This window comes from Pararge aegeria, chromosome 16 (assembly GCF_905163445.1).
Source record: "Pararge aegeria chromosome 16, ilParAegt1.1, whole genome shotgun sequence".
Taxonomy (NCBI): Eukaryota; Metazoa; Arthropoda; class Insecta; order Lepidoptera; family Nymphalidae; genus Pararge; species Pararge aegeria.
The window spans coordinates 8518591-8545973 of record NC_053195.1 but is presented as its reverse complement, the minus strand read 5'-3'; the positions used below and the strand labels follow the sequence as shown (position 1 = coordinate 8545973).

At 37.5% G+C, this 27383-nt stretch overlaps 1 protein-coding gene across 1 annotated transcript in view; it reads left to right on the top strand.

The window, feature by feature from the left end:
- Window positions 1–27062, top strand: part of LOC120630625 (regulating synaptic membrane exocytosis protein 1) — a 32433-nt gene extending 5371 nt beyond the window's left edge. The window contains exons 3-19 of the mRNA XM_039899889.1: window positions 10429–10537; window positions 11500–11653; window positions 12404–12637; window positions 14004–14179; window positions 15140–15289; window positions 15747–15982; window positions 16060–16184; window positions 16656–16824; window positions 17199–17257; window positions 19924–20114; window positions 20201–20375; window positions 20516–20669; window positions 20746–20928; window positions 21329–21478; window positions 23853–24043; window positions 24826–24984; window positions 26252–27062. Of these exons, the coding sequence (XP_039755823.1) occupies window positions 10429–10537; window positions 11500–11653; window positions 12404–12637; window positions 14004–14179; window positions 15140–15289; window positions 15747–15982; window positions 16060–16184; window positions 16656–16824; window positions 17199–17257; window positions 19924–20114; window positions 20201–20375; window positions 20516–20669; window positions 20746–20928; window positions 21329–21478; window positions 23853–24043; window positions 24826–24984; window positions 26252–26437 (2801 nt within the window). The 3' untranslated portion in view covers window positions 26438–27062. The remainder of the gene's footprint in view (window positions 1–10428; window positions 10538–11499; window positions 11654–12403; window positions 12638–14003; window positions 14180–15139; window positions 15290–15746; window positions 15983–16059; window positions 16185–16655; window positions 16825–17198; window positions 17258–19923; window positions 20115–20200; window positions 20376–20515; window positions 20670–20745; window positions 20929–21328; window positions 21479–23852; window positions 24044–24825; window positions 24985–26251) is intronic.
- The last annotated feature ends 321 nt before the right edge of the window (window positions 27063–27383 follow it).

Here is a 27383-nt window from a genome sequence, read left to right as displayed (position 1 = left end):
GAGGCCTCGAACCTTCTGTCAAATCTTAAACAAAATGAATAATCCTGAAATTTCCATTTATGATACGTAGGTACTAGGCTTGAAAGTAAATACCTTTTTTCACGTATTTAATTACGTAGTAATCTTAGTTCCTAATAATAAGGTGCTTGTAACAATATCATACAGTAGCACTTGGGTATAATTATTACACAGGTGATTGAAGACACACGTAATACAGCACCTTGATTACAATTTATAGTGTGTGTCAGGGATGTGACATCAAATTATGAATTCACAGAGCTGCTAAATTATAAATTTTAATTTATTCCATCAAGTTCCGCCACACACGAAGGCATATAATCTTAAAGTATCGCATTGATGATGGAAGTATATTAATTGCTAAGAATTTGATTAAATAAATTAATTTGAATACATGAGATACACTTTGGTGGGTAGTAACACTGACATGATATGAATATTAAGTCAGTGGGTAGTAAATACATTATATTCTAGTTTATGGCTCTTATGTATGCCAACTGGGCACAAGGCACTTAGAGAGATAGATAGAAAGTCTTTATTGCACATACAGAAAAAAAAACAAATTGAACAAAACAAAAGGTAAATAAATATACACGCATATGTGCAAAGGCTGCCTTATCTCTACTTAATTAATTACTAACAATCCCGAAGATGTCTCACGGAGATTGATCAGTGAAAATAATGAAAAGCTAATTTTGAATAAGTATCGACCTAAAAAAAGCTATTTTTTGTTAATAAATAAAATTATAAAATAACCGAAATAATAGGTATTCTCGAAATATACATAATATAGTGGTTTATTTTATCCTCCAATTTTATTAACTTGAAGTACATTTACATCAGCGGAAGCTTTGTTACACTCACTTTTTAATGTCAAGAAAACTTACTTCGAGCCTTTTAATCAGAAGAATGCGCAAGAAACACATATATTTTTTTCGCTGTGGAGAACTTTATAGATTTTTAGTCTATGTTATTAATACTTATTGTCCGTTATAACGTTTTCACCAAGTCGCTAATTAGCATGACCTATCAATTAGTTATGTTAATAACTAAATGGGTATGATAGTAGGACTTAATCAAAATATACGTATATCAGTTTCAAGAGTGATACATGAAATTCTAGTTATAGCTCCTAAGTTTGGTGCTTATAATTTGTAATATGAACAAGTGTAAGATGTTATTTGTGTTTGTAATTTGTAAGATGAAGTCACTAATTTATGACCATTTCTTGTAAGTCGACTGTTTATATCCACTTTTCGTTATATAGACTAATATGTTGTCTTACAAATACTATATTATTATAAATATATTGTGAAGTTACAGTAAGTATACCTATTTCTTTAAACTTCTCACGGAGGGATTACCGTGATTTAAGTTTATATATTAATCGTACAGCACTTCTCTGCAATATAAATAAAGTTTCGATATCAGCAGGATACCCCATAACAAGATTCCGTAGGACATAACATTATGAAAGTTTGCTAAATAAACAAGCAACAAGACAACAATAAACAAGAATAAAATTCTATTTCAACGTCAGTAATCTGTCAAATTTTTCTGACTGCGAGCTCTCGGCAGCCGAGCTTAGTTTACCCGCTAGTGTATCTATATGGGCACCCCCCCTGTAGCTTATTATCCAAGGTCACGCCTGTGATTCACCATTAATCATTATATCTTTATCAATTTTCTTTACATTTGGTGAGATAAATTCGAAACACTTTGTTTTTTTGCATTTAAAAGTAAGTTGATTACAGTAAACTAGTGCGACACATGCGACATAACAAGGTTTACATCGTCAGAGTTATCTTACTCCTATTAGTCTTAAAAATTAGAGATGTATCATCTGCCAACAATACAATTTCGCATGTTCCACTGACATGGTACGGTACATCATTTATATACACTAAAAATAGAAAGGGACCCAAAATCGAGCCTTGTGAGACACCCATTGGGGTATTTGAACCCTGAGAATTTATAACTTTTATGCAAACCTTTTTGGTTCAAATTTAGTGCAACAATTTGGATACCATAGCTTAAGAAGCAAGGTTTTATGATCAACACAATCGAAAGCTTTAGATAAATAACAAAAAACCCCCATGGCGTTCTGTGAACGTTCCCAGGCATCATAAACATGTTTTATAAGTTTAACGCCGGTCTTAAGCCGAGGTGTTGTCACCTTTTTTGAAGAACCACCTCCCTCCCCACTGCCATGGCTCTGGCGTTTTGCCTTGGTCAATGACGGAATCAAAAAATCACTGAAAGAATTTCATCAACGGTTTTCCACCTGCTTTCAGGAGTTATGTTACTTTCCAGTTATCACCGGGCGAGCCTCACTAATCTCGTATAGACTGACGTCCGGGATATTTCCGATATAGCGCCCACCAGTGCAGCCAGGTCAATTTAGGTCTAGAATCGTCAACAGGTGTCGGTATTGTGGTATTTTACTATCCACGTTTGGATTATTTCACGTTTGGAAGAAATAATACTACCATCGTCAGTCTTCAGATACGTCAACTGGGTTTGTTGTCTAGCGAATACTACAGAGTCACCGTTTTGCTCAATGGCTTTTTTAATACGCTCTGTATTGAAGTTCCACAAACCACAAGTTTAGACTGTAGACTGTAGTCTCATCTCTTGCCTCATAAGCTTGAGTGTACTTATTAGTCTTATTTTTTCGGTGACTCTTGTGAACTTAGACCCGACCGTAAGGACAGTTTCCACCAACCTGTTATTCAGATGGTCCACAGTATCGCAATCTACAAAGCAATCGAATCGGTTCTGTATTTCTAGCTGAAAGCTCTCCCGGTTTTGGATATGGGCACGAGTAGGTCGTAGTGAAGATTTCATCAGTCTGACTCTTCCAAGTTCAAAGTTTATACTCAACGAGCCTCTTACCATACGGTGATCGCTATACATTCCGCTCAGAATGGAATATATTCCGTTATTAGTAGTTATATATTAATATGATGAAGTCATATTGACAAAACGGAAACGGAAACGGAACCGGGCTCAACCAGGTCCATTCCCTGTGTTAGCGCTTCTTTAAGAAGGAGTTGGCAGATTAAATTTAATAGTGCTTTACCGTTCCTACTCTTCCATGTAGATAAGTATAGCACTACTTAATTTAAACTGCGTTCATGAGCAGGATTTATTTTTCATCACGAGGAAAGGACAAAATGTTTATCGCCCACAGTTTACCCAGGAGTAATAAAACAATAAAAAAATAACCAAACTTGTAATTAAAACTGATTAAGCTTCTCCTTTTCCCTGTTTCAGTGCTTTGGTAGGGAGGCAAGTAAATTTTTGTCCATTGTCAGTGGATAAAATCGGGGGATAAAATATGTGTGCCCAGCTTGTGCTAGCCATGATGAATATATTTGATAAGATTGATTTTTAACTTCAAACGTAAATTATTGCTGTGGCTATGGTTTCACATGTGTATTCATGATGTAATACAACTTTTAGTAAACGCTTGCTTGCTTACTTACTGGTGTCGATTTTCGATGCGATAGATCTAGGCACAAATGGCAATGTACAAAAGTAAAAACAACATATATATTTCAATAGAAAACATTAACGCTTATATTATTATTACGAGAGTGCTACCATTTACCATTACCATATGATAAAATGGTATATAGCATAAGAGTCTTTTGTGATGAAAGAAAATCAATATGCAAAAGATAAACACTCCAGACTTTGAACCTTTAGGCCCCGTAATAACTCCTGCCCTCGGATTTATACGTGGCTTTATTTTATCCCGGATTAGGCATCTTGTTTAATCTGTTGTTAAATGGTCGTCATTACTTACCTAAAACTTATCTTCAGCCTGAATGTCCTCTTAATAATTACTGGCACTGACCTCCTCCCTTATACAATGATCCGAAGAACACCTCCGAAGAATTTGAGAATGTGTGAAAATTTTTTCCCAACGTGCTCGTGCAAGCGACCTCCGTGCTCCTGAAAAAAATCTGCAAGTACAGCTAAAAGCTAAGAATACACTTAAAGAATATCATAAAAAATTAAGGACTTTCAAACGAACTTTTGTTTTATTAACTAGTAAAAACTGCCCTAAAAGCCCCTATACTTTCTTACCTTGGGGTTCCGTCCCCTTAGAAAAATCTCATCAATCACTATTTTCTCAAAATATTTACCAAAAATTGAAAATTTCTGTGGTCAGCTGTTTTTGACTCCGGTTGTTTGTTTGCTGAAATGAAAAAGCTGTTTATAGTTAGTTACTGATATGAGAGAGAAACGTAGAGCTTAGACTAAACAAGTCACTAACATGCTGGCCACGGAACACGTGCTGGCGAACCGGCTCGGGCGACCGGTGAAGTCTACTAATGACTGAAACAATGCGATTTGTCCTCGGCCAACAAGTAATGCTGCAATTATTATCAGGCTTAAGTACTGACCGGGACCTTAGCAAAGGCAGCTAAGGCTTAAATGTAAAGGTATAATTATAAACTGTATATTCAATAAGCTCTTGAATCTACGGATTACGGTAGCCTAGATTCGTTGAGCGATTCGTCGTTGAGCCTTAAAATCAGAAGCTTTTAGTTACCGTTTAGGGGCTTTTGACTTTGTACACGCCCGTGCCTCAGAGAACATTAATATCACTTAACATATGATAATGATAGTTAAAGTTTGTGGTACTACGCTCAAAGTCCCTCTAAGTTACGAGAGAAACCTTTGCCCAGCAGTTGGACATTCAAAAAAAATTATGATTATTAATAGTGATCATATTTGAGGATAATATGAAAGCCAGTGTTCGATACATTTTACCTGATCGACATCGTATCTGCCGCTCCAATTCCGATACCAATTTCGAAATGAGACCGATTTAATTATGCAAAGTATCAGCTCAGGCTGATAAAGTGATAAGAATCTAGAATCACAGAAAATAAATTATACAGATGGGTTTCTAAATGCCGTATTGTATGAGTGTTACATTTTATCCAAGGCAACATCGGTACAGTTATTATTTAAATTAAAGCTTAATTGCTATAATCTGTTTAATCTTTTACAACAGTAGGTATACCAACCAAAGATTGGTCTGGTTTTCGCGGATTATAGCACTAGCTGTGACCAAGAAAAAAGAAAAAAACCGCTACTGTACTTGTAGCGCGTGTTGTGTACCGCGCTGTGGATTGAAGTGGGAGGTCCTGGGTTTGGGTCCCGGCAGGGGAAAATTAAAATTGGAAAATTACAATTTCTCAAATTCCCCTTGTGATTTCCGCACAGTAACGCCTGCTTCTATCCAATTCTCTGGTCTAGTCTGGTGGGAGGCTTCTGCCGTGGCTAGTTAACACCTTGCCGACAAAGACTTGCCGCTCAGCGAGTAAAAATTCTCGTACGATGTCGCTTAGAAACCGACTAATGTATAGGTTTAATATAACTGCCATACCCCTAACAGGTTAGCCCGTTACCATCTTAGACTGTATCATCACTTACCAACAGGTGAGCTAACTAGCTAGGTCTAACTTGTAGTGGAATAAAAAAATAATCATTAACCTAAAAATAACAAACAATGATTTGTGCTATAATGCATTACGCCTTACACTATAAAATTGTAACTTCTTATCGCAAAATTATAGCAAGCTTTATTTATCTTTATAAGCGACCAAAAAATCTGTGAGGCATGAAATACGTATATATAGCAAGCTAAAATATGTATTGTTGTGCTTTTTTCTTTTAGTCTTTTTTCATTATAAATATTTGTGTGTGTAATAAAGATTTAAACCAAACAAAACAAACAGGCTTAATGAGCTTTATTCAGCGATGAAAGCGAAAAAGGTATAATTTTTATTTACCTTGTTTCTATTTTATCACAAATTATGTTATAAACTACTTACTTAAATATTCCCATTGAAAGGCAAGCTTGACAATGCCGTAAAATATGTGATAACTGGGTCTAAAATGAGGCCCGTAGTGAGCAGCATTTCTCAATATTCATAACGGAATATTGCGAGCGCTCACCGAGCCCCCGCGGGCTTCACTCCGCTGTCAGTACATTCCGCAAAATGGAAGGAATAGAGCACAAACAAACCGCATACCTATTTGAATTCCCTTTAAACCAAATTCCCAAATAGGTATGCACTCTGAGCTAGGTAAGTAAGTAATACATTCAGTGTTCAGTGTGCAATGTGCATACCTAGTATCTAAAACACTCTACCCAAAAATAGCACTGTTTCGAACGTTGAATATATTTTTCGCTTCTTCAAATATATATTTTTATAGACAAAAAGTTAGAGATATATGGGGCGAGCGTAGGGCATTGCCGCCGCGCTGTGATATATTGGTCCACAGGTTTGCCTGTAGGAAGCAAAAGTTAGTTTGTTCAAAGCCTTTTGTCAAACCTTTACATGGGATCCCTGTGGACCAGCTATATACAGGCATTGCTAAACGCCCTACGATTTCTGTATAATGATGGTTTCAGAATGCTGTTACACGCTGGGCTTACCACTGATACTGACTTTTTTGCAATCAGAAGAAAACGAATAGCATCCTTGATGAAAGAACGTGGGTAAGCAGTAACGTCATTCTGAAAGCATTACGCGGGATAAATAGATACGACTCTCTAATTTACAAGCTATATATTGAAGCCATGCCTGGAGGCAGAGATTCTAACTTGTAACTATTTTGTATATTTAATATTAATATCATGTAAGATTTTAATTTAATTTAGTTTTTAATTATTCTGTTATATAATAGTGTAGATGAGTCATAGTTACCAAATAAAGAGCTTTTGATATAATAAACAATCATTTCAAACATTTTTTGAAAATGTGTACATAAATGACTTTGAAATATATTTTATTTGAAACGTGCTGACGCCCTCATTTGCGTGAGATTATAAAAAAATCCTCGGAGACCGGATACCTATGCAGTATCCGGTCTCCAAGGATAAGTAAATATCGATAATACCACTGCGAAACACGTATTTTTCATTTACTATACCAGGTTTCATGGATATATCCCGACTAAAATTTTACTTTCCTACATATTTTTCCAATCTTAGGGTTCCTCCAATGATGATGATCATGATCATCCTAAGATCATGATGATAAGCCTAAGATCATCATCATCATCATGGTACCCCATTGCCGGCTTACTACACGTGTTGCCTCTCAGAATGAGGAGGGTTTAGGCCATAGTCCACCACGCGGGCTAAATGAGAATTGGTAGACTTCACTTCCGTTTGAAAACGTTACGGAGAACTCTCAGGTATGTAGGTTTATTCTCGATATTTTCCTTCATAGTTAAAGTAAGTGGCATTTTAAATTTCTCAAATTAAAAACGCATATAAGTCAAGTGAAAGGTGCGTACCGGGGTTCGAACTCCGTCACCATGAAATGGAGGCCGAAGCTCTAACCACTAAGTAATCATCGCTTTTATTTCTTTTATCATTATCGCCCTTAGTATGCTCAAAGAAAATTCTCTCAATAATGTCTACGTTGAGAATATTGGGTTGTAATTGTCTGCCAGTCTTTCGGGACAGTGCTTTTTTTATTATGAACTATTTTTTGTATCAGATTTGCTATATTCTAAAAAGCATCCTCCGTCCATCCGTAGCTGAACACGCTATCCACATCTAGACCAACGAGGCAGTTATACTGCAATCAGTCCATTTTGAAAAATGCACCACCAAAATCAAATATCGCACGCCTATTTTAATATCCACTACTTCAATGGAATTCGTCTCAATAAGAATTCGAGCTATGCACGCTGCGAAATCTACTGGAATATGCTAGATATTTAATTATGTGAAATATTTGTTGATAAATTTTTGACTCTACCTAAAGCATATTTCATTTTGTGGGGTATTATATAACTCCACACGACATTGTGGTTATAAAAAAATTTACCAGAATTTACTTCCTTTTCCTGTTATGACTATCGGTACGGGCCTTGAGTCTGAGTCTCCTTACCCGAACTAATTGTCGTGGTACGAATGTTGTTATTTAAGCTGTTAGGCTTAGCGCATCTTACAAGTAGCTTAGGACCTTATGGTGCTAGGGCTTGACCGCGATCCCTGCACTGTCACGATCCGGGACGCTGGGGTGTTGTTTTAGCGGGTAGAATAGCTCACATCGTCCTCTTCGTCCTCGTTTACACCAGTGGTGGGTCGGATGAGCATAGGAGCTCCTGAGGTATTTATTTTATTAATATTTCATCAATATCAATTCAATTAATATTCTTCGCATCCTGAAACTCACATGAGTTTGTTTGGACGCTGCACATTCCTCTAATATCTAATATCTAATATCTTATAAGTTTAAATAATACACAATATCATTTAATCTTTAAAAAAGCAATACCGTAGTCAGCAGGTATCACACAAATTAATCCAGTGTAGGTAATTCTGTACTGCGAGCCATCGCGTCGCTCAATAGACACGTGTGACCGGTTTGGCGCTGCTCCGAATGCATACGTTATACAGGTGTTCCTATGTTACTATGTGTAAAGATTTTATGTTAGGTTTATTATATGGTAATTTTTTTTGAATGTGTTTTACGTTACCTACGTCACGGAGTCTGTCAACGTCATGAGTAGGTTTATTCATTAGTCTAGGTAGCATATATTTAGTGGTTCTTTTGCTATAATAATTATTCACTCCTGTAAGGTTTTTTTATGTATTCTTCTGGTTATTATTGCCAGCTTATACGCATATTTTCATTATATTTCAGAAAGTTCTCAATGAGGAGTTGTAATTGAATTTTTTGTTTTATTGTGAGTGTTTTACATTGCTCATAAATCAATGTATTGTCATGTCTGTGTTTAAGTTTTAAGTTGTGATTTGTTTTATTATTCTCATGTGTAATTTTTCAATTAGTTCATAGCTGCTAAGACCAAATTGAATCATACTTTCACTTAAAGCTTTATACAATTGGACTTTAATTTTGAACGGTTTTTCTTTTTAGTTGTTTTTGTAACTAACTTTTCATAATATCGCACGCTATTTAGAACATACACTGTTGATGTGGTTAATCGGTTGTCTATTATTAGACCAAGGTATAGATGGACCAAGGTGATGGACTTGTTCGATTAATTCACATTTGCAGTTGATGACTACGCCGTACAAGAAGTCATGATGGTGGTCTTTTAGTTTAGACTCAAATTCAAATTCATTTATTTCAAGTAGGCTTACTTTATAAGCACTTTTGAAACGTCAAGTATGTATGTTTGTAGTGACTCCGATTCGGAAAACAGATTCTACCGAGCAGGAGCCGGCAAGAAACTCAGTAGTTGCTCTTTTCCAACATCAACATTTACAATCATTTTGCTATTTTGGGGGAGATGAGAGCCCGACTGTCCCACGCTTCTTAAATGACATGAGTGAATGTGATTTGGCTTTGTTGTCTGCGTGTTAGTGGATAAGCCATGGTCTTCAGACCATTTACATATCATTGCGAAATCTTCTTATATTATTTCAAGTACTTTTTCTGCATTTCTATCTACGGCCAATATGCAGGTGTCTGCATATTAAAAATAATACATTATTGATAACGTTGTTGATATCATTAGCGTATGCTAGGTAGTGTAGTGGACCTAACACCGATCCCTGAGCTTTCGATATCCTAGCATTTTCAATGCGTGATTTCCCAACTTTCCCTGAATATGAGCGATCCTTTAAGAAATTTTGGTTCCATTTTAGTAATGGGCCTACAATTCCCGTATCTTCGACTTTCTTAACAACACTGCGACATGAAATTCTTTCATGTCGCAGTGTGTTAAATGCCTTGCTAAAATCTATGAAGAACGCAATCACGTGGATTTAAGCGTTAAGGTAGCGGTGCAAGATTTTTTCGTAAATAATTAATTGTTTAAAAAACTAAGGTAATCGAGCGAATAGCAAACATGACTTGCGTTATCCGTTACATACATCAATACTATTTGCTCTCTGTTTCTAATAAATTTATAATAGTAATTTTCTTGTATTAAAATCCGAATCTAGGAAATTTTCATGAATGTAATGAGTTTAGTATTCAGGGGTTTCGGGGCGATAAATCGATCTAACTGTTTCATTTTTAGACAACGTCGTATTATCCGCGTTTTCAGGCAATGAAAATCTTCTACAATATCATTAGAATACGGGGGTAAATTTCGCCACCATCTTCAAGATTTTTTAGGAAAGGTGGGAAAACGGATGGTCTCTAAACCAGAACACCCTGCCTTGAGCCCAGATGATTATTTTTTCCCCTTTTTTTCAAGAAACCACAGAATCCTAGTTTGAGTACAGGTCGTTATTTTCTTCCCTATTTTTTGCTCTATATTTTTTGGTAATTCAAACCTAGTCCACATAGTCAAACATAATTCAAACATAACATCCAGGTGTAATATTAGTATAAGCGTAGACATGGAAAATTAACTGTATAACTCAATATTTTCATTTCTTTATTTTTAAAGTAACGAAGCTAGGGCCACGGGCGGGCGTGACAGAGGTAGTAGTGGAACCTGCGCCCGCACCGCCACCTGCACAGCCTCCGCCGGCAGCCACTCCCGCCAAGACTGAACGGTACTAATGTTTTTTTACTAAACTTATTAGCACAAGAAAAATACAATGTACAGACGCGAACATAACGCTAAGCAGACAACTTTGGTTTATACATAAAACATATGTTATTTATGTAAATTACGTACAATATTAATGTCTACATATCAAGAGACTAAAGTACAGAGGTACGGTAAGTACTGAATTAGTAAAATAAATTAAAATATTGTTATGAACCATGCAGCAATTTGATTTATTTGTTATATAAATTGTGGTAAACTCTCTACAGTGTTGGTTCTTCGCTCAAAATTGATTAAGAATTCCTTATATTTTATAACAAAGTATGACTGAGTTGAGTTGATTGAAATACTATGTAATATGTTACAGAAGAGAAACTGATTGGTAATAATATAAATAAAACACCTTAAAACGTTATTTAAACTATAACGGTACTAAAGCAAGCAGCAATCATGTGAATACATTTTGTTGAAATCCCAGCTGCAGTGTTTTGGCAGCATCAAACAATTCAAGTGAAATTCGCTATTTTATTGGGTCAGGAATGATAAAAGTTGGCGAAAGATTAGATTTTAGTAGAGCATGTTCGAATCTCCTTCAAGCAATTCGTTGGCAGCCTCAAATTGTCCAAAAATTATTGCATGTATGTATGGTGCCAGTGAAATATTGCCGAGGAACATCTTGCAACTTAAAATCCTTAATCGCTAACGATTTGACCTTCCGTATTATTATGCTATTTCGAAAAGAGAACAACAAACTAGATTATAAATTGCATCGTCTCTATTTCTTAAATTTTTGTGAATGTTTTGGAGAAATGCTGCCAACTCTGGAAACCAGATTTAATAACACAAAATGCTTTATGTTTTAACTAGTTACTGTGGTACTCGAAGCGTTGTTGGATTCAACATTCTGATGAAACGCCATTCGAAACTTTGATAAGTTGGTATAATTTCTTTTTTTCATGTTTACAGTGAGGCTGGCAAAGCGCCTTCTCGCGCAGGTGCTTGCCGCGTATGTCTAAAAGCCCTAAAGCCGGGAGAGGTGTTTCACATATGCAACGGCTGTCAGCACCGTGTATGCGAGGATTGCTCATCCTATTCCAAACCTGCTAGCGACGAAGAGGTAGTCGCTTTATTATTTTATATGGATATCATTTAACTTCAACTTCATGTCGCATTATGGATCATCCTAGAATGTTAGAAAAATGTATTGCTCAATACAGTTTTACCGATATTATTCTGTGCCGACCTTGAAGTCCAAGCCACTGGAAAATGTTTTGTATTTTAGTCTGGTGCATTATGTTACGACTTACTAATGATCAACACAAACTTTAAATTCTAACAGTGATCTTCTTTGTATGATGATACTTCCTGAACGATGGATGATACTTCCTGAAGGAAATCCCAAAAAAAAAATAGTGGTTAACCATTCACCGCTGTCGAACTTCTGCGTCCCTAAAATAATAGCATATATATTGCTCACAGGAGTTACATACTATTATTTATTTGCGCAACAATAAATTTTTATCATCCATCTCTGTCTCTTTATAAGGCAGTCCTGGACCTGGTTTCTACCTGCTGGCCTGGCTCAACATTAAGCTAACCTCCTCAGCACAAATTTCCGAAATAAATTGTGTAGGTCCGCGTGGCGAATGACAGAAAGGTGGTTTATGTAAAGTCAAAGACAATAATTATAGAACAGTTAAAAAATAATAAATGAACTATATCCAGTGCTTGTTTCGTAAGTTTTTTTTCTCTTAATCAAGTACTAGAGGCTAAAAGTATGTAAACATTGATATCTTATATAAGTTGCCTGCTAGGCTTTAATGAACCGTGACCTCAAGCAAATTTAGATATAAAAACTTATTTCTGGCAGAGTTCATGGCGGTGCTCCGTGTGTCGTCGTAAAGCAGGGCCAAGGGTGCCGCCCGCAGCTCAGGACAGCACAGACTCCCTCCTGGATGTACCAGTGCTTGAGGCGCTACAACGCCGACACTCTGAAGCAAGGCTTGGCAGTGGCGGTTCCAGCACTGCCCTTGCCCCGCCCAGATCTCCAGAATTGCGTCGACACTCTGATGTTTCGCCTGCGTCATTAAAGGAATTAGAGAAGGTAATGTTTATTAGTTCTTACTAATATTAGTACCAAACGAAACTTTTGGTTGTTTGTTTGTATATTTTATTGCACGTTTATAACTATAAGGCGGTGTGATGATTGCGTATTTAAATAAGTACAATTATTAAGTTCTGCAGCAGCTGTGTTGCAATCCTGTCGTAAGCATTGATATAATTCTACAAAAGACCAAAAGTCGACCTCGATTGACCTCTTCCAAGCATTTTTCGTTTTAATCTTCAAAGTAGTTGATCGATCATGTCTCTTTGAGCCGACTTGTAACCTTGGAAGTGGTACTTATGTAGCCTTGTAAGTCAAATACAAATTCGTTCGTTTCAAGAAGAACTACTTCAGGTTCTTTTGTCAATTGTATCTCTTCAAAGTGACTCTACTAATGGATGATATCATATCCTAACTAATATTATAGATGCAAACCTCAATGCTCTAAAATTCTAGGTTGCACTTGGCTTAGAAAAACAAACTTCTCCATAGGAAGTTATAAAAAGCAGCTCATCATCCAAGCGTCCTCCCAATAGTTGTCGAGTAAATTTTTAATTTCTGTAAAGTTCGTTTATTGTAGGTACACGTTCCAAACACGCCACTTTTTTTTAAGTGAATAAAGTGTCTTTGTGTTGATCTATTAAAGAATACGCTCAACGAAATCACATTGACGCTGCTAAAGCTCAGTTAGTGGGAAATTTCAAATAAACTTTATAAGCTGCAAAATTTGTAACTCTTCTTAAATCCGTCCTTCACTGATCCATTAGAAATGAATATCGATAATATCGGCTGCTGCAACTGCAAGTCATACTCAACTTTACGTTAAAGAAACCCAATGCGAGTCACTTTCTAACATGTAATTGTTGAAACCCGGACGGGCCGGATGGCTCAATGTAATCCAGAAGGAAGGGTTTGGCCTTCCCAGTTTCTTAAATCCATTCTGCTAATAATTCCAAAATAATTATTGGCCCACTCTATAAATTGAACCTAGAAACTTGTGTTCTGTAGTGGGATAGTTTAACCTCGTGGACTGCGGAATGTTGCCATAGTAATGTCAAATAGAACGGGATTATGAGTTTTGGCGCTACTTCGATTCGGCGATACGTAGGTACTTGGAGTGTTTTTAGAATTGTTTCCATACAAGTAATACTATACTAAACGTAATCCTTATAGCCTAACCTATTATGAGCTTCAGTTGCCCAAAACAACATTAATATTTTATTTTTATAAAGCTCAAAACATTATCCTCTTTCTGTTTAACATTTGTTGTATGGATCAAAGCCCGACACCTAAAATATATATTTATACTTTTATACAATGAATCGAGTTAGTGAATAAAACCGTAACCACGCTGCCCTTGCGGCAGTTAAAGGGCGGCGGCAGCGTGACGCCAAACACGGAGTCACGGCGGCCTAGTACAGTGAGTCCGGCTCGCCGGCGCTCCGTGCGTGCACCAGCACCCAGGCAACGCTCCGTTGACGAGGACCAACACCCACCTTCGCATTCACCAGCTCTTGGTGCACCGCCACCTATGTCAAGAAGGTATTAATTTGGAAAAACATTGCTTATACCAAAATAGCCCTTTTGGCCGTTGTCAGAATTGTAAAATAAACGAAAAAAAACCCGCATTACATGTTTAAACATATGACTTTTTTGTACGGACCATCGCACATGATGAATAATACGTTAAATACGTATAACGTTAAAACGTATTGCGTCACGGCAAGCTCCTTAAATAAAATTATACATTAACGTAAAAAAAAAGAACACTACTCTCATTCTATTAACTAAGAATATTTGGTAGCAACTAGCAAGTTCAAGTTGTAAAAACACTGTAAACATTTTCAAAGATACTCAGTTAACGACTAAGATTGAGAAACGCTCGTAAAATTAAGGGACTTCTCCCATTATACAAACTCAACAGAGAAAAGCTCTCAAAGCTAAACACAACAAGGACCTTTTAAATTTTATTACAAAATAAAAGAGTAACAGGTCATATAAAGTATTGATTACATGAGAAAATAAATGTAATATTGTGGGTCGACTGAACTTATCCAATGCTTACACGTGTCGTCGTAGGAACATGCATCAATTCAGAAACACAAAGTTTGTGGAAAGACGTAAGCCCTTCAAAGGCTTTACCTACGCTTTATCCTTTCAATTCAAGAAGACGTTACTCACAATATCCTTTAGAGCGTAATAGTTTAGAATCAGAATACGAATGACGATTATTTTTCCGGTTCTTTTATGATATTTCCCTATACGTTGCAAAGTGCCTACATGTTGACAAGCAAGTACTTTCAAGTACTGAAATAAATTTGGATGGAGTTTTGGTTGTTACCTACGTTATATATATAAAACTAATTGAAAAATGACTTATTTTTTTGTATTCGCTTAGTTTTTTTTTTTCCATTTTCCCTGGGTTCCTCTATCAATACTTTTATAATTTTATTACAAGAAAAATATACCATTTTAATTAATATTGATTTTGATAACTGCCAGGGCTTCTGCGGTTGACGTGGTAGCGGGCGGTGGATCTAGACGCAGTTCCTATAGGGCAGACACCGATTCAGTGGAAATAAGCTCGACACCTCAAATTAGTGGCCTAAGCGTCGATGAAGATCGACCGATTAGACGAAGAGGTAGTCAACTGTAAGTACACATAGTTTATGAACTGCAATTTTTGTTTTGAAATATCCAACGATGGATGAATAGATCGTCATCCACGCCAATAAAATGGCGTGGCCAAATATTTATATCATCGTTTACATTTTTTTGACTACAACTCATTAGTAATTGTATAATGAATTATTTTTGCTGAATCAAAAAATCTTTACCTTGATCTCTGTGATTATGCCTTATATACCTTTACGGAACCATCGTACCATATTTTTTATACAAAAAATTTTGTTTCGGATGATTATTATGAATAAAATCTAAGTTTGTTATCATCAATCTAATTATTTGAAATTTCTTATTTTTACAACATAAAATATGTACTGACTGCACCATAGTTTTGGGATTTTCCATCATTTTTGCGTGAGTTTGTAACTGCAGGGTAAAATATAACCTTTAACAGCCAAATTGAATTATGGTCTTGTGTTTGCAGTCCGGACATTGCCGCGTTACAGCAAAGAACTGGAGCTCTGAATGCGCTTGCATTACGAGGCTCCGAATCATCAGAACCTTCAGCGGCATCCATTGCAGCTGCCGCGGCCGCAGCTGCTGCAGCGAGACAAATGTCCGTTGATGCTGAAGCCATCAAAATAGTCATACATGATGTTGACGATCGTTCACCCCGACGTGTAACCTTACGACGAGACCCTAATGATAAAGGGCATAGGTGTAAGTCTACCAAATTTAAAATCACATTTGAAGAACTACGCTGTTAGTAAAAATAAATAATTTTTTGATCATTTCAGCGCGAGGTTTCGGCATGCGTGTCGTGGGTGGTAAGCCTGACGCGAGCGGACGTCGTGAGGCAGTTATTGTATGGACGGTGCCTGGTGGACCGGCCGACCTTGTAGGATTACAACAGGGAGATAAGGCACTCAAATTTCTATAAAAATAATAGAACCTTGATCTGAATCTTTAATAAATAAAATAAAAAGCTTTTCACCTTCGATAAATGAATAATACTTGACAATGAAAGATATTATGACAGTAAGATTCTTACTGCCTAATATTATTATTAAAATAGTTTAAAAAATGTATGTTTAGACCGCTTCATGAGCTCAGGCATTCCATTTTCGTTATCTCTAGCAAGTTTCTCCTAGACTCTTCCTATGAATGATGTCCCTCGTTTCGATTTCTGTTTTCCACTTGAATAAAATAAAACTTACAATAACGACAATAATTATGATTTTTTTGTAAAAGACTTTTTCGTATAATTTTCGTATCACTCATGGAATTTAAAACTTAAGAAGCAGCACATGAGAAGCATCTACAAATAACTACTCAGCTACTGTAATGACTTGTATGAACTATTAATAAAGAGCTAACATTGGTAATGTGCTAGGTACTGGAATGGGGTGGAGTCCCGCTAACAGAGCGAAGTTTTGAAGAAGTATGCGCTGTGCTAGAACGAGGTGGAGACGTCGTTGACCTATTGGTAGAACCCGCACCACAGCTTGACGATCCGCCTGCACCGCCCGCAATGGCGCAACACCATCACCATGGCCTATATGGTACGTTAATGTTTCTAACACCTTTTAAGTAGGTTATCTATTATTAAACATTTCAAACTCCTACGGGATTTGAAACCTTTTGAAAATAACCTTAAAAAACTTAAAACATACTAGTAATTGTTATTCTTAAACCGAATAAAGGTACTGTTTCTCATGTGTGTGTTATTTTTTCTTCTTCTTTCATATTTTTTGTATTCTTCACTTCTTTTTACTTATATCTTCTTATTATTTTTTCTAGTCTTCCTGCTCTTATCACACGCTTCAATTTACGGTAGTATTTTGACAAGATAATTGAGACTAACGATAGGTTTATTGGAAATCAACTCTGGAGTTAAATCGTTCTCTGTAGTGAAACAAATTATTTTGGTTCACAGAACCGGATACGGACAAATCGCCGTCATCACCGACCCGAAGGAAATTGCCGAAAACCCCGGTATAATATACATATAGGCTTTAATTGTAACAATATGTGTTGTGAAATCTATGAGACGTTGGACCGATCCTCTCGTTTCTTCATAAATCTAGTAGAGACTGTCACTCGGTGCCTCCTCGACTGCGCTTCTACGACCGTTTTATATAGCTATGATCTTACTATTTCTTCTGAGTGTATCTTTGATTGGTGGACCATCATTGTAGGCCTATACAAAATACAAAAAAAAATCCTCAACATAATTTTTAAATCACTCATTTAGTTGATGATTATCAAATATTTGTATTTAAAATGATCCAAGAATCAAAGTTTTGTTTCAATAACGTTTGATGTTGATAATACTTGTAAAATAATTAAACCATTTAACTGTTAGATGTGATGCAAATTTTAATCGTAACTCAGTATCCCAAAATGCATTAAATTGAAATTTAAGGCGATCAGGTGCTCACATTGTAAATAATTTTTCTTCATATTAGTATCACGTAATGTCAGCATAGATGCGCCATAAATTTAATTTAACTGAGGGAGAAGCGCAGAGGCTGGTCTTCAAATTGATCTGCTGTGATACTGTAGTACTAATCACTTTAACATCTTCCATGTTAGAATAGTTTTAAGAGATTAGTATTTCTATATAATATAGGAATACTTTACCTTTGTTAACATTTTACTAAGTAGAACAACGGTTACTCTGTTTAGTCACTGGAAATATTTACCCAATTATATTTTTAATTTGTTTGTTGCCTACATTCATTATACGTTATCGTTTATATGGTGTAACCCTAAGTGAAGTGTATGAAAAAATACTGCGTACTTATTTTCAGATTTTTATTTTTTCTATCACCCGACCAATTTCATAGTCTCATCATCGACGCTGGGTGGATTAGTAGGGAACAATCGGCAAATCTCAATACGAACGATCGCAATATAATCAGTAAGTTTAGATAAACGCTGAGATTTAGTGCTCGATGGTAGCATATAGGGTTCATCCCGTAATCGGAATCTATCTATAGGATATTCGTGGATGACTAGCCTGATGTTCTTACAACCGATAAAGAACTATAAAAATGTAGTGCAGCTAGAACGGCCATCGCTTTTAGAGAGAAAAAGCTTGAGAACTAACAGGTTCATGCATTTCTAAATTTACTAAACGCGCTAGATGAACTAACAAGCACAAAATCATTTCATTAAAATTCATAAAGTGACAGTATCAACGAAAATTAATCGAAGATATTAGGTACAACAGCGTCGAGACTACAAGAAATAGATGCTTTTCAAGAGACGCACGACAAGGTGAGCGCAGTATACCGGCCGGAAACCTTTACGTTTACACCGAACAGCTGGCGACTCAACAAACTCCAGTTTGTACCGTCCATGTCTTGCGCATCGAGTGTCTGTTACCAAGTTTTGTTGTTGATTAGTGTAGTGTGATGCCGCACAGTTGTCCGAGACGTTTGTAACAACTAGTCTCGTAGGAGCTTCGAGTGGTGGCAGCACGCTACACCGCAAACGCCGGACCGCAAACACCTTGAGCGACAGGCGCGCACCGATGCTTCTAATTCGTGATGCGACACTACTACACACGATGTACATAACCGCTCTTCCGTATAGTAGTTGAATGTTCAGCCTCATTACGTAATTACCAACCAACTAAGAAATGCATGACACTGCACAAAGTAATACGTGCATTGATCTGGTTTAGATCAATATACTTGGATATGGAGCGTGTACGTGTATGTACTCGTAAAATGGACTTGTACAATAAAGCTCCGTTTTTAGCCGTGTCGAAGTGAATTTTTTTTTTTATGAAAAACTATTCCTAAATATCCACTAACTCAAATTGACTTATAATGAATCCTATTAAAATTCAATTCCTTCTGATTGGTTCACTGAACGTGGTACCTATTTTACCACATATATTTTGAAAGATACATAACATTCACGCATTAGAAACATAGTTTGCTAAAGTTTGCATATTATTCCGTAGAAATAATAGTTGATATTATAGAATACCCTTATACAATTTGTTTAGATATTTCCCACAACAAAAACGAAACGGATTTTACAGCTAAACGTTTAAATTGAAACATTTCTAGAATTAAAACAATACTCGTCAACTTTGTCCATAAATCAAATGTTATACGCGGCTTGTCTATTAAATACTAGCATGACAAAGCTTTCTGCATGGCGGATGAGAGCGTCAGATTTTATTAATTACTTTATGTATGAATAGAAATGCCTCGGCCCGACGCATGTTAATTGAATGAAGTATATTCTAAGTGAAATTGATAATATTCAAAAAAAGCTATCTTATTTAATAGTATTATGAAATTGTGATCGCACGGAGTAAACGGGGCTCAAAGTTGCTGACCTTCTATTTATCCGTTGCTGCATGTTATGATGCATATCCCTGAAAAATCCATCTGTTTTAGACATCAATGCGTATCTTAAAATCTAACTTAACCCCTTGTTCCACGTGTTTATTTTATAATATTGAAACAATAATTTTATAAGTAATAGTTTTTGTTTCTTTATTACTAGAAGATTATAAACGCTTAACAATGTGACTGACATTGGATCTTTTGATTTTTGTCATAAGCGTGGCCACATTGTGCTTTCCAAGATTTTAAATAGAATAAGAAATTATAATTTTAGAGATGTTGCGTATACAGGAACAAGACCGTGCAGAGCGAGTTCGCGAGCGTCCACCGGCACGTGCGCAGTTACAAGTTTGGTTCGAGATGGAACTTCGTAAACTAGTTGTTGTGCTCATCGCAGCGGATGATCTGCCTCCTCGAGATCATACACTGGGCTATGGGGATGAGCCTGAAGCATTTGCAAGAATACGTCTCTTACCATCACTGTTAGTAGTCACCTTTTCATAATTCAAATACCTATGTAACTTTAACGTTAGCCAGATATTTGATTTCAATTTTCTCCTGCTTGCAGCGAAACTTGCCCACCTGTTGAAACAGATCCTGCATCAGCGTCATGTAGCCCAGTATGGAACGCCACACTTGGGTTCGGCGGACTCACAGCAGATTTACTGGCGGGCCGAGCACTCGAGCTTACATTGTGGGACGCCTGCCCTGGCATTGATCCTGTACTCATCGGTGAATGTACCGTAAGTTGTTCCTTTAAATAGTTTTATTTTGATTGGGGAGTATCCAGTAAGATGTTTGAATCTTAATGGAATGATACTGGATTTGTTAGGTTAGTCTAGCAACGCGATGTGAAATATTGAAACATTATTTTTCTTTGTAGATGGAATTGGAGAAAGCGTTTGCAGAAGAACGAGCGGTCTGGTGGACGCTGGAGGAGCGTGGAACTCGTTCTGCAAATGCTTCACCTCGCGGCTCTTTAACTGGTGGCCGAGCTTTAAGACGAGGAGATTTTGCTTCACAACGTTCTATTTCAGGTACCAATTCGTCGTTTCGTGCAAAACAATCTGATTTAATAGACGACCAGTACATAAAAGCTCGTCATATTTCTAGATGACATGGACTCAATCGGCGAGTGTGCTTCGCTTCTGCATCCAGATCACGCTTGGGTAGCGGGCTCTCGACGTGGCTCTTCACAATCCGAAACATTGGAAGTCGAAGTTTATCAGTTAGGCAAGGACTTCTCTCGATCACTGCCAGGCTCAAGGCGGTCTTCGTTTCAACAACAAGAAAAAGGTTCGCCTATTGTTTAAATGATGTTGATCAAGAAAAGTATGAATTTCATTTAATAATAAAATCTGTACTCCTATAACATTTGTGGGTATCAAAGCCTAGATACTACCCAGCTAAGTTGGATTTAAGATTTTTTTTATTTACAATTCTTGCAACAATTATGCTATTTAAAATTCTTCCCCTTAATTGAATACTAATTAAAGTATTGCTTTAAATACAAACTTGTTGTTTTGGTCTGAAGTCAACTCTCCTTGGGAATGTTTTTGTGGTGGAATAGCCCACCTTTCGATGCTAAGGGTTAAGACCCTTTTTAATCGCAAAGCATCCCTGAGCATCCGCATGATATCATTCGTTCGTCAGATCCATGTAGGTTAAAAATGTCTTTGTTGAAAACTGTACGTAGATGGTGCCGTCGACCCCGCCGTGTGCTCACGACGAGAGCGGCGACGTTCGTCGTGCGTGCGGCGTGATCCGGACGACATTTTGCGCTCACTACGCGCCGTCAAAGGCGAACTCGGGCGCACCCTGTCGCTTTCGGGTTCTACCGCCAGGCGTAAGTACTCATGAGTCAAGATATTTTGTGTGTGTGTGTGTGCGTCATAACCAGTACATCATTCATATTTAATAAGATTATATTTTATCATCTCCATAATAATTATATGTAAGGAAGATGGTGAAAGAGATATCTTTTTGGCAAACTGTAAAGGAGACGGTCCAAAAATTGTATTAAGCGGTGGTCTGGTCTTGTACTTGTAGTAAAATAAAATAAAACATAAAACCATTTTTTTATTCTCGAAATCCACGATCTCTCTTCTCCTCATTTCAGTGTAAACGGCGGATAAATACATGAGGTATTTTTTGACGTTTTGTGTCAAAATGAATTTATTTCAACTAGATTTCAAAACTATTGAATCGTGGGAGACAGTAATTACAAACGTAGCTCTATCTCGAAGGCTTTAAATAAATTACTAAATAATTCACGTCCACGTCACACACACATCCTTAAGAATGGAAGGGCACCATGTTTAGGAGCCGGAAATATATTTTATTACTTATTTTTAAGGAAGTTCTTACTTATTTACTATAAAAGTACAAGACCACGCCGAAAATTGACGGTCTCCTTTCATTCTGATATTTTAACACACATTTAAAAAAAATTGTACCTACTAACAGTAACGATCAGAGTTAAAACTTTGTTTGTTAATAATACTCTTGTATAACGAAAAGTTCTGTGTTTTAAATCCTACTTCTAAGATTTTATACGTGCAGGGTTTTTACTAATAACTCATTAAAATAATTAAGATTGCTTTAATTCTGATTTACGAATAAATTGTATTAGCTTTGTCTATAAATCTGACCAAAAATTATAGTGATTGATCATATGATGATCATAGTGATTTATAATAAATGACAGTTTTAAGTAGTTCCTTAATAGAATAACTACGTATTGTAAAATATTTAGAATGCATCGTAACTATATAATAATATTGATCCCCGTAAATTAAAGAATTCCTTCTTACTATTAAATTTATACTTGTAACATACTAATTAAATTTTAGAATACAATAATAAACCTTATTTAGGATTGTATTTCCACTAAAAGTCCTAATCCGCTTCAACTTAACACCACCACCGAACCACTGATCGCTATTAGTTGTATAACACATGTCCCAAGAGCCCCACTCCCCACCTTAGATAATGCGAACATTTTGGGTACTGACATGTACTGTGTGCTTGTTTGGTCAGCAGCGACGGACCGTTAGCACCTCGGTAAGCGACTGACGTGCCGGCGCCGCGCGTGCTTCCCTACAGGGTTTGTCCGTGCGCGGTGTCGGTGTACACGATCCCTTGTGATGTCCGACGGCCGACCGCACCCCAATCTGTTTCCAATAATCGCACCACAACCGAACGCTCTCAAGAGTTTTATCCCGTCTTTTGGCTGTACTCGCCTACGCGATACGATGCTTGGCGTGATCGGTGAGGGCCCGAAGCAGACTGGGGTTCCACGACCAAGTAGTAGCATGGGTCATACATAGCTTGCGCGGCGGCCGCGCGCTCGCACCGTTTAATGTGGCTGCGCCCGACGCTTCTCATCACTTCACTGTGTCTGTACTGTTCTGTCCTGACGCATGCCCGGTCGCGGGCGATCACGCTCACTTCATCTGTCTCTGTGTACCGTCTGATCGGCTGTTCGTCTAAGTTCATTTTGATGGCATTGTGTCGCCTAGGATGTTTTGGATTTCATTAACTTTGTGAATGTCATTCATTGTTACGATGCGCATTCTATTAGATTTCCTGTACATATTATCTTACTCGTAGGTCATAGACATTACACTGTTCAATGAGTACAGACAGTTGACTGATATACTAGGGAACTGAGAGGGCGATACGAACGGACACCGGAAGTCACCGCTGTGGGTCGCGGTCGCGCATGACGTAGCCGGTATCGCACTCAGCAGCCGCATGGCAATAGTTCTTTCATGAAAGTAATACATACTGAGACTACTATTACAGTTTATGGCTGCTCATGACACGGAATGCTTATATCATACTTACGATCTCAAGACCGCTTCCAGCAACTATTAGAAACTCGAATACACTCTTGGCTGCACACGTTTGACCGCTTCTTCTTTCATATTTTCTGTGTTAAGGAACGGAACCGTTTGACGATCTATGTTACCTATCGAAACTGTAAACATCGGCACGATGCTGTTTGACGTGCTTACTTTGTGTAATGTTTATTTTAAATGTTTGATTGAATGGTTTCACTTGTTCTGTTTTTATTTGTTGACGTATGCGTTGAAACGATAGAGCGATACGAGGGTTTCAACATAGTTGTTTGGCCGCGCTGTCGGCCCGCTAGTAGTGAACGTTTGACGTTGTGGCGGAGGGCGCGGGCGGAGGGTAGTACGTGTTGTGGGTCGCAGGCACCGCTACGGGGCGCAAGGGCAGCATGTGGGCGGCGGTGCCGGCGGCAGCGGCGTGCGACGCGGTCGCGGACGACGACGACGTGCCTCTGGGGCCTGGCCAGCTGCCGCCGCGCAACGCGCACCTGCCGCCGTTGCACGCGGAGATCAACATCAGCATCATCATGATCAAGGGACAACTCGAACTTGAGGTCAGTACATAAACCGAGTAGCAGTGCGGTACGCAGTGCTGCCAATTATTTTGTAAACAAATCCCTAAAAAAAACTTAATTTCCTAGTCTTAATATCCAATCACTATGTTACTTGAGGAAAAGGATACCTAACTCTATTTCTAAACATGCCAAATTAGTTTTTTTTGTAGAGTGAATACCAGAATGGACACTAGCCCCAAAGGAAGCGTAGCTTGGGTTGTGGGTACTAAGATGACTGATGAATAATTTTATGAGTAATAAACATAATTTTTTTTTTACATAGAATTGCGATTTCCCGTCTCTCATTGCCTTATTCCAATAGTTAAGGTAGATCTGGAAGATAGGTCTGGAAGAGATCACTTTTAGTGATAAGGCCGCCTTTTGCATATAATTTATGTTAATGTAAATGTGCCTGTGTGTGTTTCCTTTATTATGTAATAAAGTTGTTTAAATAAATAAATAAATAAATAATAAAATACAGTTTAACACCCAGAAACTAAAAAACATTCATGTTGATCACAGAAACATTTTCCAGTTGTGCGAATCGAACCCGCGGCATTGGGCTCAGAAAGCAGGGTCGCTGCCCACTCGGCCGTCATAAAACAATACTCTACGTATATAAAACTGTACTCTACGTATGCTTAATACCCTAATCTGTGTTAAACATTTATGAGTTTAATTAAATTAAAGTTTGTTGCAACAGAATTAATATATTGATTATATTATACTAACTATAGAAATGTAGTTTTTTTTGGAAATTAAATTGTTTATTTAACGAACAGGTTTCTCATGCTCGACGGGTTTACGGCGTGAACGGTGAGGTGCCGGATTCGTACGTGAAGTGCTACCTGCGAGACGGCGACAAATGGTTGCACAAGCGCAAGACCAGGGTGATACGCCGCACCACAGAGCCTCATTTCAAGCAAACGCTTAAATACTTGGTAACTATTACAATCTTGTACTCATATATAAAGCTGAAGAGTTTGTTGAGTTGTCTTTGTATACCTGAATGCGATGATCTCAGGAACTACTAGTCCGATTTGAAAAATTATTTTAGTGTTGCTCATTTTTCGAGGAAGTGTATAGGCTAGATATAATCACGCGATGACTAATAGGAACGTAGAACCAATGAAGAATGTTCCAAATCGGTGGTTTTTTTTTCGTTTTGAAAGCTTCTTTTGCGTGCGCTTCATAACCGGTTAAAGCTTCGATAAAATCATGTATCACAAAGATTTCCCCTCTAAAATTTCTGAAAAAAAGTCCGCGATAGCATATGTCTATCTTTTAAGGTTGACTAATGCGAGGACGAAGTCGCGAGGGACCGCTTAATATTAAAAAAAAGCGGACCGTACCCATCTCTAAATTTACGGAGCTAGAAAACATCGTGAGGAAACCTGGATGCCTGAGGGTTCCGGATAATATTCTCAAAAACTTAACTTTTCATTCTAAGAGGTGAGAATCATGATGATTACAAATATTATGCCAAGAGGCTAGCACATTGTATTGAGTTTGGTAGGCTGTTATAAAATGGAAAAATCCTTCGTCAATACGCTTTTATGTCACATGTTGGTGAAAATAACCAGAATGCTGAGACATGGTAGCGGATATTACCAACTTCCTCTCCAAACTGGTATCTACTGATATTCTAGATATATTTGTTTTTTTTTTTCTTTAAATTCCTTTTCAGGAAAACCCAATAGAAAGTAAGATACTAATAAATGCGCTCATCAAATAACCAACCAACCATCATTTTAAATTTTGTAACCTCAGTTGCCAAACCAGGTCAAGTCATAGGAACTGCATCTCTGTTGGAAATTAAGGTTACAGAATGTAAAATAGGGGTTGATGGCAACTTTTCGGAGTTTGGAATCTCTGAAAAGGCCTCCTACACAGATGTCCGTAATTTTTATTTTTTAATATATTAAGCCAATACGCAAATCACCATTCGGCCCCACAGTACCTAAGCGTAACTTGTGTTATAGGTACTAAGATGACTAATGAATATTTTTATAAATAATTTACATAAATACTTATCATACACAGATCAACACCCAGCACAGAAAAACATTAATGTTCATCTCACAAATATTTTCACAGCATTGGACTCCGAAAGAAGGATCGCTGCCCAATGAGCCAATCGGCTTTCGTTGTTTATATGATTTATATTACACGTCATTAATTGTATTTAACGTTTTATTAATATTTTAGGCAAGCGAAGCTCTGGGGCGTACACTGGTAGTTATGCTGTGGCAGCGCTGCGGAGGTTTCGAGCACAACCTGGCGCTCGGCGGTGTCGAAATATGCCTCGACAAGCTGACCCTACCGCAGCGCACGTACGGATGGTACCCGCTGTTCCCGGCCACGTCTCTCGCCGCCGACGAGTCGCCCGATTGATCCAGGGAGCCGTCGCCGGAGCGCCATGACTACTAGCGCACCCCCGACGGCTCAAAATTTGTCCCTTGCAAGACCCCGATAACGTTTGACATGCCTGTGCTCTTATAACATTCAGCTCGTGCCCTTAGTATATGATCGCATACCTCACAAGCGTAAATGGTTAACGACTATCGAGTATAACATGAGAGTATAAAGATCCAAATTCGATATATTATCTATCTTCACCGAACCAAGTCAAAAGTACTTAAATGACATAACTTTTGAACAAAATAAAAATGCAAACACAATAGAACAAGTTAAGTAAGAAGCCCAATTTGGCGGCCTTTCAAAGCGATCTTTTTCATGCAAACTAAAAAATTTCCTTCAACATATGGTGAAAGGAAAATCTGCAGCAATGTCATCTGAAATACAAAACTGTAAAAAACACGGTTATATTAGAGAGCCGAGGAAAATTTATCGGCCCTCCCATATTTACGTGTAGGGATTTATTAAAACGAAACTACAACTTTGTACAAACGAGGAGGCACATCGTGGGGAACTCATTAGTTAGAGAAAATTGATCATCGCCAAGGGTTCACTCTGTCAATAGTGAACGACTAAGGAGGATCCTCCTTACAATAACAGTAGTCACGCCACTGACTAATAGGTTCATTATACTGTAATGTTATCAGTAGTTTAAAACCATCGATGCTCGCGCGATGCGCAATGACGTACTAAGGGTACTGTAGAATTATTCGATATGACAATCAAAATTAAAACTCACTGACTTGATGTGAATTTATTTGTATGAAAAATTGTAGCACATTAATTGATGAGTCTTAACGATTTCAATGTCATAGCGAATTACAACCTAATATGACGCACGCACTTGGCATTAAAACGTAAACAGGGCCTAAAGATCTCCTCTGTGTTGCCACCCATATTGCTGCCCTTCGGAACTCGATAT